A 12101-nucleotide genomic window follows, 5' to 3' on the forward strand; every position below is an offset into this window, starting at 1 on the left:
ATTCGCTACCTCTGCTTCTCACGCTTTCCTTCGATACAATTATCCTCGCAACAAGTAATGGTAATACAATAATCAACAATGGGAAAGGCCGACAAATACAACTATGGCGTTGTCCTCGATGCTGGTTCATCGGGCACACGAGTGTACGTCTATCGCTGGCTGAAGAACTCTCTAGCGAAGGAATCAGATCTTCTAGCACACAAACTCCCCGAACTCGAAACGAAAGACAAATGGACCAAGAAAGTACATCCAGGAGTCTCAACATTTGGCGAAACACCCGAACTCGTCGGATCAGACCATCTGAAGGGCTTAATAAATCATGCGCTCAATCATATACCCTCAGCAGCCGTACCGAATACACCAATCTTCCTCCTCGCGACAGCCGGAATGCGCCTCCTTCCTGACCAGCAACGAGAAAACGTCCTCGACTCGATATGCTCTTACCTCAAGACCGAAACCGACTTCTTCCTCCCCGACTGCGATCAGCACATACAAGTCATTCCTGGCGAGACGGAAGGGCTATACGGCTGGGTAGCAGCCAACTACCTCCTCGGTGGCTTCGATTCGCCTACCGAACACGATCATGGCAAAGACCATCACACATACGGCTTCCTCGATATGGGCGGCGCATCAGCACAAATCGCCTTTGCACCGAATGCGACAGAAGCCGACAAGCACGCGAATGATCTTACACTTATGCGCCTGCGGACGGTTGATGGCCAACCACAAGAATACAAGGTCTTCGTCACAACCTGGCTGGGTTTCGGCGTGAACGAGGCACGAAAGAGATATGTTACAAAACTTCTAGAGGAATATGCAATTGAAGGCCTGCTCGAAATTCCCGACCCATGTCTGCCTCGAGACGCGAAGTTGACGGTTGACGGCAAACTTGCGACAGAGACAGACCTTGAACAACAGCACCTCCTCGGCACTGGTCAATTTGACGAATGCATGCGCCGGACGCTACCCCTCCTCGAAAAGAACAAACCCTGTCTCGACGAGCCTTGTCTGATCAATGGTCAGCATGTCCCGGCAATCGACTTCGACGTAAATCACTTTGTCGGCATCTCAGAATACTGGCACACAACGCATGAGATTTTTGAGATGGCCCACAAAGATAAGAGCTATGACTTCGGAACATATCAGAAGAGAGTCTCCGAATTCTGCAACACGGAATGGCAATTCATCGAGGCCGGTATTGACGACAAGATCTATGGCAAGAAGGTGGATGAACAGACTGCATATGAGGTGTGTTTCAAGGCAAGTTGGTTGATCAATATTTTGCATGACGGGATTGGTGTGCCGCGGGTCGGCCTTGAGCATGAGGCGGATACTGGACACAATGGAACGAAGGAGGTGATTGAGGCAGGCAAGGAGAAAGGATATCTCGAGCCTTTCCAGGCTGTGAACAAGATCAAGAGTACGGAAATCAGCTGGACCATGGGAAAGATGGTGCTGTACGCTTCTGCGGATGTTCCTGCAATTGAAGAGAACGCGCTGCCGGTCGGGTTTGGGAGTAATGAGCCGGGCGTGCTTGTGCCTGCGGACTTTCAACTGCCAGGTGGTGGGAGGCTACAACCAGGGAGTATGAGTGTGCCAGATCAGACTTTGACTGGGAAGATTACCGATACCATTCTATCGAGCGACTCACCGCATCGTATACCTGGTTTCCTCTTCTTCCTGCTTATCATGTTCATTGGTTTCTTCTACTTGCGGAGGAGGAGAGCGGCAAATGGTACGACAGCATTTTTACGGAGGACGAATTCGACTTCCATGCTCAGCAAGATCAATCGTCTCTTTGGCAGGAGAAGCGGATCAAAAGATTACGACCGGGCGCTGGAAGATGGAAATACGAGACTGTACGATCCGAGCGAATTTGAGCTTGGCGGGATGGACAGCGACGATGAAGAATCCGAAGGAAAGTTGGCTGGTGGGTATGTCAGTCCGACAAGTCGTAGGAAGCAAGGAGGACCTCCTGCAGGTAGACTTACGCCAGATTTTATGGACAGAAGAGGTTTGCTGGTAAGGACGGAGAGTAGGGAGCGGTTTGATGGCATTGGTGGGAGGAAGAGCCGTAATGCGAGCATGAGTCCAACGAGGAGGGATAGATAGTCGATACACGATGTAGGTCATGTATCAAACTGTGCCGACATCGTATCTAAATGATCTGCTTCTACCGAGCGAGCTTGTTTCCTTCGTGTGTTGCTCGTCCGAAGAAAACGATATGAGTCAGAAAGACCGGGGGGGATATATGTTGAACCACAAAATTAAGCTTCGAAACCACGCACAGATATCAACTGTACCCGCCCGCTTGGCACAGTGGTAATGCGTCTCACTCGTAAGGCTCTTACTTGTGACATGAGAAGATCACTGGTTCGATTCCAGTAGTGGTGTGTATTTTCCAATATCAGAGGTTATTCAGCTTCTAACAGAACTCCAGGGCAAACTGCTACATCAGCATCTCTTTTTTTTTCGCCAGTCGTCTTCCTACCAGGCCCATTACCGGTAAGCAGTGACCGAATACGCCTCATGACCTTTATGCAATTCTTCCGCAGCGGTCTCCAATGAAGATGAGGTGGAAGTGATCTGGCCAAACGTTTTTACCTTGGAAGCCCACGAGTTGCTCAGCACTAGGGCTAGTACTGTCCCCCCAGCGAACACACACTGTGATTCTGAATTATGAGATGAGTTGTCCAATGTCGACACTGGACTCGATACTTAAATACGGTCAATCGGCTAAGAGAATTGGCTAAAGGTGTGGTCTTCCTTTCTGCTAGAATAAATTCACCACATCAGACCTCATATCAGACCTCACATCGACGACCATAGCTTCTTCAACCACATTCCACGCATCCCATCTCTAGTCATCCTCCTACAATGCCATCACAAACAGCCTCCACCCCACCAATCCTCTCCTACATCTTCCGCGGCCACACCTCCTCAATCCACGCCCTCCACTTCTTCAGCTCCAACCACTACTTCGCATCCGGTGACAGCGAAGGCTGGATCGTCATATGGCGGCTCACTACACGTCGACCCGCCGCTGCCTGGAAAGCTCACGATGGAGGAGTGATGGGGATCAAGGACTGGAATGGCAATCGACTGATCACGCATGGAAGGGACCACAAGTTGAGGATCTGGCAGGTGAGAGAGGAGGCTCTCGACGGGTTGAGCAGGGTATTGCCGGTCGACGCGAAAGGAGATGAAAGCAGGCAGCCATGGCTGGTGCACAGTATGGATGTCAATGCGCTTAATTTTTGCGCTTTTGCGGTTTGTGCGGATAGTGATCGGGGGACGCAGACACGAGTCCTGGCACAAGACGCGACAGACGCTGAAGTCGTCGAGGTCGCGGAATTCAAGCCTCTCCTCCTGGCAGCCCCAAACGGCCTCGACCAAGGCGGCGTCGACATCTTCCACCTTCCCAGTGAACAACGAGTCAGCAAGCTCCAGAGTGACATGCGCGCAAATACAGGCATGGTAATGGCATTACGGATCTTCTATGGCCAACCAACAGGCAAACTGACTCTCGTGGTGGGCTACGAAGACGGCTCAGTCGCTGTCTACGTGAGGAAAGAGCAGAACGTGATGCCCGTCTGGATCTGGGAGAAGGTCATGGCCGCAAAACCACACACACAGCCTGTCTTGTCTCTGGGCGTCCTACCTAGCGGCGAGAGCTTCATCACGAGCTCTGCAGATGCAACGGTTGCTAAATTCGGTATACCGAGCATGAAGATGGAAGATCAAGCACAAGCTGAGAAGACGAGCAATACGAAACATGCGGGGCAACAGGATTTGAAGATTAGGTCCGATGGACGGGTGTTCGCTACAGCAGGATGGGACAAGAATGTACGTGTCTACTCGACCAAGACGTTGAAGGAGCTGGCTGTGCTGCAATGGCATCAGGAGGGCTGCTATGCTTTTGCTTTTGCGGAAGTGCTACCAGAAGCTGCGGCTAACGAGCGCGCACTCGTGGCAGGTAACGCAATGGACAAGATGAAACTGGAAAGAGATGCAAAGGTACACAACACGCACTGGCTTGTGGCTGGATCGAAAGATGGCAAGATCTCGTTGTGGGATGTTTATTGAGCATCACCTTGGCTCCAGTATGACATTATCTATCAAGCGGACGGGTATCTGTTTGCGTTCTTCCTCGGTCTCTGGATTCGTGACAGGATGGACCTTCATGGCTGCGCTGAGGATGGCGCCTTCGGAAGGATCGATCGAAGCTGAGTCCTCGATCGGGGTCATGTCGTCGAATCTGGTCAACGCGATGTAATCGACTTCAATCTTCTGGTTGCCAAAGTATGCGCCATCTCTCTTGTCGAGCGCCTGATCGAAGACCTCGAAAGCTTTCCGCCGAACCTGCCCAGCTCTCACCTCACCCTGGTTGTACGCATCCTGTGCCGCAAAAAGCGCCCTGCTCAGCACGCCGACATCCCTCCTCCTCGTCTCACCCAGAAACACATTCCGACTACTCATCGCCAGCCCATCAGCCTCCCTCGTCGTAGGTATCACTCTAACCTCAGTCGGTATGTGAAAGTCCTTGACCATCCTCTTGATTAGCACACTCTGCTGCACATCTTTCTGTCCAAAATACACCCTATCCGGCTGCACAATGTTGAACAGCTTCGTGCATACAGTCGCGACCCCTCGAAAGAACACAGGCCGACTCGCACCCTCAAGCCACTTCCCCATCGGTGTAATCGTGACGAAGCTGCCATCTCCGTCTATCTCCGAGCTGGGGGGAAGGATTGGGTACATCACCTTGCTCGTCGGCGCAAAGATTCCCGCTATTTCACCCGCTGTTCCCTCTTCGCTCTTCTCACGAAACTCCTTCTTTAATTCCAGTAGCTTCGCCATATCTGCTTCCCAGGTCTTGGGGTATTTGTCCAGATCCTCGTTCACGCCGAACTGTGTTGGATTGACGTAGATGGAGACGAATACGTCGGTGTTCTCGGCTAGGGCGTGTCGTACCAGAGACAGGTGGCCCTCGTGAAGAGCGCCCATTGTCGGGACGAAGCCGACGGTGCGTGATGCATCTTGGAAGAGCCGTCGGCGCAGGGAGCGGATGGAGGGGACATCACGGAAGGTTGGGAAGGGCTCGGAGGTACTGGAGGCAGCGGATGTCGAGGAGTAGCGGCATGAGAGATGTCGTGTTATGAGCGATTCCTGGACCCCTTGTTGAGGTCGCGTGAGTAGACACCGACCTAATCTCCATGACCTCGTTATTGCGCGCATGCTCGCCGATAAGCTCATGGCGCGTCTGAAGGGTGTGTAAATACAACACAGCACAATGACACCGCCAGCAGTATCATTGCTACCTATTGATTACCGCCTGAGAGCGGTGTAGAGAAGTGATTGTTTGTGCAGCGAAGTGCTCAGAATATCCAAAGACAAGGCGCAAGTTGGAATGCAGCTCCGTGCCGCGGCTCCACTCTCGGCTCGGCATCATGAAAGCCTGAATTTCTGCGTGTGGGTGCCTGGCTTCCCGGGCTCTCGAAAAAGTGACTTTGAACTCTGCCTCCGTTGCAATGACAAAAAATGAAGTGATATCGGTCCATTCGACAGGGTTACAGCATCATGGCGGACGATGGATTGATGCTCAACTTTGCGACTGGGGAAGCAGCAACACCCAGCACCAGCACTCCGAAGTTCAAGGGCGGATCATGGCGAGAACGGTCGAGGTTGACCAAAAATGCGAAGTATGCTCGTGACGAGAGACTGGGAAATGGTGGTCGCAGTCAAGCATTTGAACGTGCCACCAAGAATAGACTCAAGTCAGATGACGCTCACCGACCAAAGTCAGATGACACTCAGCCAGCTGGACAACCACCAGCGAAACGGCACAAACGATTTCACGATGAGGACCCAGAAGCAAGAGAGCAGAGAAGAAGAGAAGCCAGACCAGCTCATCTGAAAGATGCCAGCTTCGGCGGCCAGCCAGGGAACAGAGAAGTCATCTCGTCCTTGTTTAGCCATAACCCCGAAGCGGCAACTGCAGAGGCGGAGAAACCAGAACCGCAAGAGCCCGTCAAGCCCTCGAATGCGCCTCTCCCAGATGGTATCGATACTTTCACCTCTCTCGGTCTCTCGACCTCTATTGCCGCCTACCTGTTGACAAAGATGAACCTCAAGAATCCGACCGCAATTCAGAAGAGCGCAGTCTCCCAACTCGCGAAGGAGGATGCAGATGTGTTCATACAGTCAGAGACTGGCTCAGGAAAGACGCTTGCATATCTGCTTCCGATTGTTCAGCGATTGGCCACGATTGCCGAACGACAGAAGCACGAGACTCAAGCTGAGCAAGGCATGGGAAGGGAGTCTGGACTCTTTGCGATTATTCTGACTCCAACCCGAGAACTCTGCAAGCAAATCTCGGTTGTTCTTGAGAAGTTGCTGGGCTGTGCACACTATATCGTTGCTGGAACTGTTATTGGAGGAGAGAAGAAGAAAAGTGAGAAGGCAAGACTGAGAAAAGGTCTGAATATTCTTGTTGCTACACCAGGACGGCTTGTCGATCACCTGGAGAATACGGAGGTTCTGGACGTGAGCAAGGTGCGGTACTTGGTACTGGATGAGGGTGACAGGCTGATGGACCTCGGGTTTGAGGAGGACATCACCAAGATCGTCAACGCTCTAGACGGGAGGCGAAGGCCGCAACCTGAGATTCCTGGTTTGCCCGAGAAGAGAATCACCGTGCTGTGCTCGGCAACCATGAAGAACAATGTCGAGAAGCTTGGCAATGTTGCGCTGAACGATGCTGTGTTGGTCAAGGGAGAGAAGGAGGATGGGGGTGTGGACGACAACGAGGGCGCTTTCCTGGCACCGGCACAATTGAGGCAAAGCTACATCATTTGTGCTGCAAAGTTGCGCTTGGTCACCTTAACAGCGTTGTTAAAGAGGACATTCGCCAGGAAAGGAAGCGTCATGAAAGCGATTGTGTTCATCTCCTGCGCAGACTCAGTCGATTTCCACCACAAGATCCTGACAAGACCGCTGGACGATTCTCAGGCAGCAGATCTTAGCGACAGCGACACAGCCTCGAAACCACCTACTGATCCCACTCTAGCCGACGCCCTCTCCTCCTCACCACTCCTATCAAGCCCGAACAATCCTCTAGACGTTTACAAGATCCATGGCTCACTTCCCCAACAAACACGAACAGCAATCATCAAATCTTTCGCCAAGTCCTCAACAGCCTCCCTCCTCATCGCAACAGACGTTGCCTCTCGGGGTCTCGACCTACCAAATCTCGACCTGGTAATCGAATACGATCCCGCCTTTTCGAAGGAAGACCACCTCCACAGAATCGGACGAACAGCCCGCCTGGGTCGTGATGGTCGAGCAGTTATCTTCCTCCAACCAGGCAGCGAGGAGGGATACATCCAGGTGTTGAAGGACTCCTACAAGCAGAATGCCGAAGCCACCGCGAACAACGTCACAGCTACCTCCGCGAACGATGTGCTGAAGAAGGGGTTCACATCCACGACTGGCCTCGTCGGGACCAAAGAGCAAAAGACTGACCACGAGACACTAGCCACCGAATTCCAGCTCAACGTCGAGCGATACGTCCTCAGCGATACCAAGATCAAGGAGATGGCCAAGAACGCATTCCAAAGCCACATTAGAGCATACGCCACACACATCGCAAGCGAAAGGAAGTGGTTCGACATCAAGGAACTACACCTCGGACATCTCGCCAAGTCGTTCGGTCTCCGTGATCCGCCTGGTAAGGTCAATGTGGCAGGGCTGAGGAGCAAGGTCAGCAAGAATGAGCACAGGCCAAAGGCGAATGAGGGCAGGAAGAGAGCAGTTCCTGAACCTGTCGAGACTGGTAATCCCAACAAGGAACCTGTGATCAGCCGGCAGGCGAAGACAGCGGCCGATATCGATGAGACTGGCGATGCGGAGGCGGCGGCTCAGAAGATGAGGACTTTGATCAGGAATAGGAATAAGATGATGGGTGCTGGAGCGGATGAGTTCAATCTGGGGTGAGAGGTACTGTTTCGATAGCTTCTGCGGTGGTCTAGCCTTTTTCAAGGCTTTCCGAGTCCGGATGTAGTATGCCACAATTAGCCCTCTTTGTTGGCTTGCGTGTCGCCTGGATTTGGTCAGAGCCGCCAATCTCCACGTGTTGCACAACAATGCGTACACTTCTTGAGCATCCTAAACTGATCAGCAGGAGCAGTCCTAGTAGCGAAGTCTAGTGAACAGATCCTAACTCTTCAAATGGCTGGCTCAACATATTTCGCCTAGGTAGACGAATGAGTTCCGCATTCTGGTAGAACAGAAATAGTCTTTGATGTCTCAAGAATTAGCGTTAATGAAGAACGTGCTCCGCGAGGCGCCCGGGCAACGATACATTCAATCGACGGGCTGGAACTAATTGTCCACCAAAATATGCCGGCAGCCAGACCAGATGTTCTTGCCTTGGCCTAGTCTCCGGACGTGCACTTGCGCTCAGTAAAAGACGTTCAACATGCTTTCGAGCTGCTACAGGCAAGAGAAAGTGGCTTCCAAGTATTGGCCGCAAGACACCGTCATGCCTGCTCAATGATCTGGCCGTCCTCACAGGAGCTGAGAATGGCTCGCCTGGATTTAGCGGGCCACTCGATCATATCAAGCTCGATGAGGTAAATGATAAAAACAAGCACATCTCCCAGGTTTTGCAGCAGAGCTGGTTGCTTGTTTTCAGTATTTGGACAGATCATTGTAGGCTGGTCGCTCACAGCACGTCTCCACGATCGAAGTCGTGGACTTACGACAGATCTTTCATGCCCTCTCTCCTGGTTTGCGCATCGCTTCTGTAAAGCTTGCTTGACCAGGTCGTACCTCCGAGCATACTGGGCTCTGGTCTCTGGCTGGTTGAGTTGCCAGGATGGACTGTTCCATGTCGTAGGGCTTGATCGCAACGAAGTCTGCAGTTGTCTAGTAACATACCGGAGTGTATTTGCGGCCATGGTGAAGACCACATGCGCCAGTCAGCCAGGACGGGGGAAGAGTAGCGTGCCGATCAAAAGCTGAGAATGCTCTGCGGATTCTGTTCCTCCCGCTCTAATAGCCGACCGCGACCAAGGCCTCTTTTCACGAAGTCTTCAAAGGATGTGTAATTCTCGCGACCAGGTTCAGGATAACTGGGTTCACAACGGCCATCTCGCATCTGCATGATGACTTGGTCGATGACTGACGTTACAAGCGCTGCGTCGACGATTGTCGCGTCATCTGCTATGGTTAGCATTGCGGCACGCACTAGGTAGCAAAAACCCACAAGGGGCAGAGGTCTTGCTATCTTGAGTCAGGAAGGTCAGATATGGATCCCTCCACTTGTATGGGTCACCTGGTAACACAACACCTTCTCGAAACTGTGGTAATGCCTCGATGACCATCTCCACCAACCGCCATTTGGCCAACTGGTATGGGTTATACTCCACCAATGGTTGAGCTTTCACATACTCTGCAAATTCTGTAAATGGCCTCCAGACAATCCACCCATACAGGTCGAGCCCACGGACCGTAAGGTGCCTCAAGTCTCGAAAAGAAGAAGCAGGGGCAAGTACAGTGGGACAGAAGGACTTTTGACTAAAAGTCGCTCTGCGCATACAATTCAGTCGATCGGGAAACTCCTCCGCCCACAACTTGACCGCCTCCTTTGTCTTGAACTGGACATGGCTAGTCCTGTAGACATGCGAGTCAATGTGATGTCTGAAGGATCTGCAGACCTCGCGAAGCTTAAAGATATGAGACCTGGAAGCGAGAGACCAGAGGCAGCTCTTTTTCGTGACTACGATCTCCCCACCATGCAAGACCAGGTGATCGAATATCTTGTCTCGAATTTCTGTTGGCAAGGAGAGTAAGGATTTGCCAGAGACCATCGCTTCGTCGTTGATCTCGACCCTGTGTGCTAAGGCAAATTTCTGTTCTCGACGCCAAGCAGTGCGTTCTTTGCGTGTCATGCTTGGTGCTTTTTGGCGCTTTCTCGTTTTTTTGTTGTTTCTCGGCTTGACGGTCGCGCAGTCTCTGGGAACTGCACCAGAAGCATAAGCAGTCCGTAAACCCGTGATCAAGCAGATATTGGCGGTAGGGGCAGTCCTGCGCCGAATTCATGGCGAACAGAGTTACAAGAGAAGGATCAATGACCTTTGCTAGAGCGTATATCACCACAGAGAGGCTCGATCGACCTTGGACAAGACCACAATGTAAGAAAGCTGTAAATCTACAGAGAGAAGCAGAGAGCGAAGGCTGGTACACATCCGAGAGAAGCACGCGTTAAGCGCAACGCGACCATAACGCGTCTCTCTGATTGAGCAAGTGTGCTCGGCATATGACTAAGCAAGAGCGAACATCCCCATGCTTGAGAGCTACACATTTCTTATAGATTGCGCAGTGCGTTGGACAAGTCTCATTGGGAATATATTACACTGCGTTACAAAAATCCAAAATCGCTTGTAATCGCTTGTATACCACACGTGCTGCTCCGTTGATGCACGAATGTATCTCGCTTATTCACTGAACTTACCTCGAATCTGCTCTCAGTACACCAGCTTCAGCCGTGGCTTCACAGTCTTATACCATACGCAGAAGACTCTGATTGTACCTCAGATGACCCGAAGCTCGGGGCATCAGTGATTCAGCCTGGCGTGGCATCTGGACATGCAGCATTCATGAAGTGATGACACGACCAGCTACTCGACCCGATGGTATGGCCAATCAACCTGGAGACACCCTCCTGTGCTTCACAGCTTCGACCCGACTCTTGACCGACTTTTCACTCGAGGCCTTGCTCACTATTCGTTTACGACCAAGCCCTCGTTCGACGAAATCTTCGAAGCTCCTGTACTGTTGAACAGTACAGCATGGGTAGTCAGGTTTAGCATGGGACGCTCGTATCTGAGCAACAGCTTTGTCGATCCTCGGCGCCAGAAGGCTCAGGTCGATATCAGTCCAGATCGGTCGGCCATCGTGTTTGAGCGGGTTCACGGATGTCATCCAACCGTGCCCCGGCCCATGACCATGGCCTTGTCGTTGTTCATGACGATTGAGCATCAGAAATCGCAATATTCGGGCCTTTGCGTGCTGGACGATCCCCTGATCAAATCGTGGAAGAGCACGAGCAATTGCTTCCGGTAAGCGCCAAGCAAGAAGTGTTTCGAGGCTGACCCTTGTTGAATTGTATCTTTCAGAATAGATGTCCTTGCTAGGATGTGAGTAGCAGTTCTCTGACCACTGATGGATGACCAAGACTCTCAAGTTGTGCAAATACGCAGACGCTGTTGGCAAGGTGGAAACGCAATTGAAGTTGGAGATGGCTGTACGCATAACACTGAGACGACCAGGCCACTTTTAGTCCACGCCGCCATACCGTGTCGTGTTGCAAAGGTGATAGATCGTGTCTTGTAGATGTAGGACTCAACTTCATTTCTCTGCAGCCTGCAGACCTGGCGCAACCTATATGTATCTGATTGAGGACTACCTATACGGTAATACGAAGCAGTGATGTGTATGCGACCAGTCTCCTCGAAAAGATGGCCGTAGATCTCGTCACGTATCTCAGGTGGCAGGGAGAGCAGACTGTTGCCAGTGACCATAGCATCATCGTTCTTCAGTGCCCTTCCAGCAAGAGCGATTTTCTGTCTCCGACGCCATGCTGCACGCTCCTTGACCGACATGTTTCGCAGCATAGCGCGCTGTTGCTCCAGAGGCGCGCGACGTATCTTCTTAGCTCGTGCTTTGGCTCTCCCTTTGTCTTGATGTTCGACTGCGCAGAATGCGCACTTGTATCTGATCGACCATCCGGCGCAGCGACCACCATGTTTGCAGCTAGTCAAAGGGCCTTGCTTGCGCCGAGGCATGTCTGACAGTCTGTGGTTCTCAGCAGTCAAGCAAATGAGATGCACGAGTAAGGTGTGTGAGTATGATTGGAGACAACGAGGCTGTTTGATAGCTCAACGAGCCAGAGACGCGCTAAACGCAACTGTGTCGCGTCGTTGCGGAAGATGACGCTCTGGTGCGCCCTACGAGCGACGTGCGAGAGATACGGCTATTCATAGAGCAGCTTTTTGATCGGCCCAGTACAAGAGAAGTACTATTGGGAACCACATCTG

At 52.0% G+C, this 12101-nt stretch overlaps 5 protein-coding genes and 1 non-coding gene across 6 annotated transcripts; 4 read left to right on the top strand and 2 right to left on the bottom strand.

Annotated features, from left to right (window-relative positions):
• Window positions 1-78: 78 nt before the first annotated feature.
• On the top strand, window positions 79-2112 carry YND1 (Golgi apyrase; the record flags this gene model as incomplete). The annotated part of the gene is made up of 1 exon (XM_064876704.1): window positions 79-2112. The coding sequence occupies one exon, from the start codon at window positions 79-81 to the stop codon at window positions 2110-2112; it is 2034 nt and encodes a 677-aa protein (XP_064727091.1).
• Window positions 2113-2305: 193 nt separating this feature from the next.
• Window positions 2306-2395, top strand: PMZ80_008304. The gene has a single exon. It is a non-coding gene; the product is annotated as a tRNA-Thr (tRNA).
• A 482-nt stretch (window positions 2396-2877) lies between these two features.
• Window positions 2878-4086, top strand: asa1 (Astra associated protein 1 Asa1; the record flags this gene model as incomplete). Its single annotated transcript, XM_064876705.1, has 1 exon — window positions 2878-4086. One exon carries the CDS (start codon window positions 2878-2880, stop codon window positions 4084-4086), a length of 1209 nt encoding a protein of 402 aa, XP_064727092.1.
• A 3-nt stretch (window positions 4087-4089) lies between these two features.
• Window positions 4090-5007, bottom strand: pan6 (pantoate-beta-alanine ligase; the record flags this gene model as incomplete). The annotated part of the gene is made up of 1 exon (XM_064876706.1): window positions 4090-5007. The coding sequence occupies one exon, from the start codon at window positions 5005-5007 to the stop codon at window positions 4090-4092; it is 918 nt and encodes a 305-aa protein (XP_064727093.1).
• Window positions 5008-5580: 573 nt separating this feature from the next.
• DBP7 (ATP-dependent RNA helicase dbp7) lies at window positions 5581-7995 on the top strand (the record flags this gene model as incomplete). Its single annotated transcript, XM_064876707.1, has 1 exon — window positions 5581-7995. One exon carries the CDS (start codon window positions 5581-5583, stop codon window positions 7993-7995), a length of 2415 nt encoding a protein of 804 aa, XP_064727094.1.
• A 1018-nt stretch (window positions 7996-9013) lies between these two features.
• Window positions 9014-9953, bottom strand: PMZ80_008308 (uncharacterized protein; the record flags this gene model as incomplete). The annotated part of the gene is made up of 2 exons (XM_064876708.1): window positions 9014-9222; window positions 9269-9953. The coding sequence occupies 2 exons, from the start codon at window positions 9951-9953 to the stop codon at window positions 9014-9016; spliced, it is 894 nt and encodes a 297-aa protein (XP_064727095.1).
• Window positions 9954-12101: the final 2148 nt, after the last annotated feature.

This window comes from Knufia obscura, assembly GCF_036327395.1.
Source record: "Knufia obscura strain CCFEE 5817 isolate CBS 148926 chromosome Unknown scaffold_11, whole genome shotgun sequence".
Taxonomy (NCBI): Eukaryota; Fungi; Ascomycota; class Eurotiomycetes; order Chaetothyriales; family Trichomeriaceae; genus Knufia; species Knufia obscura.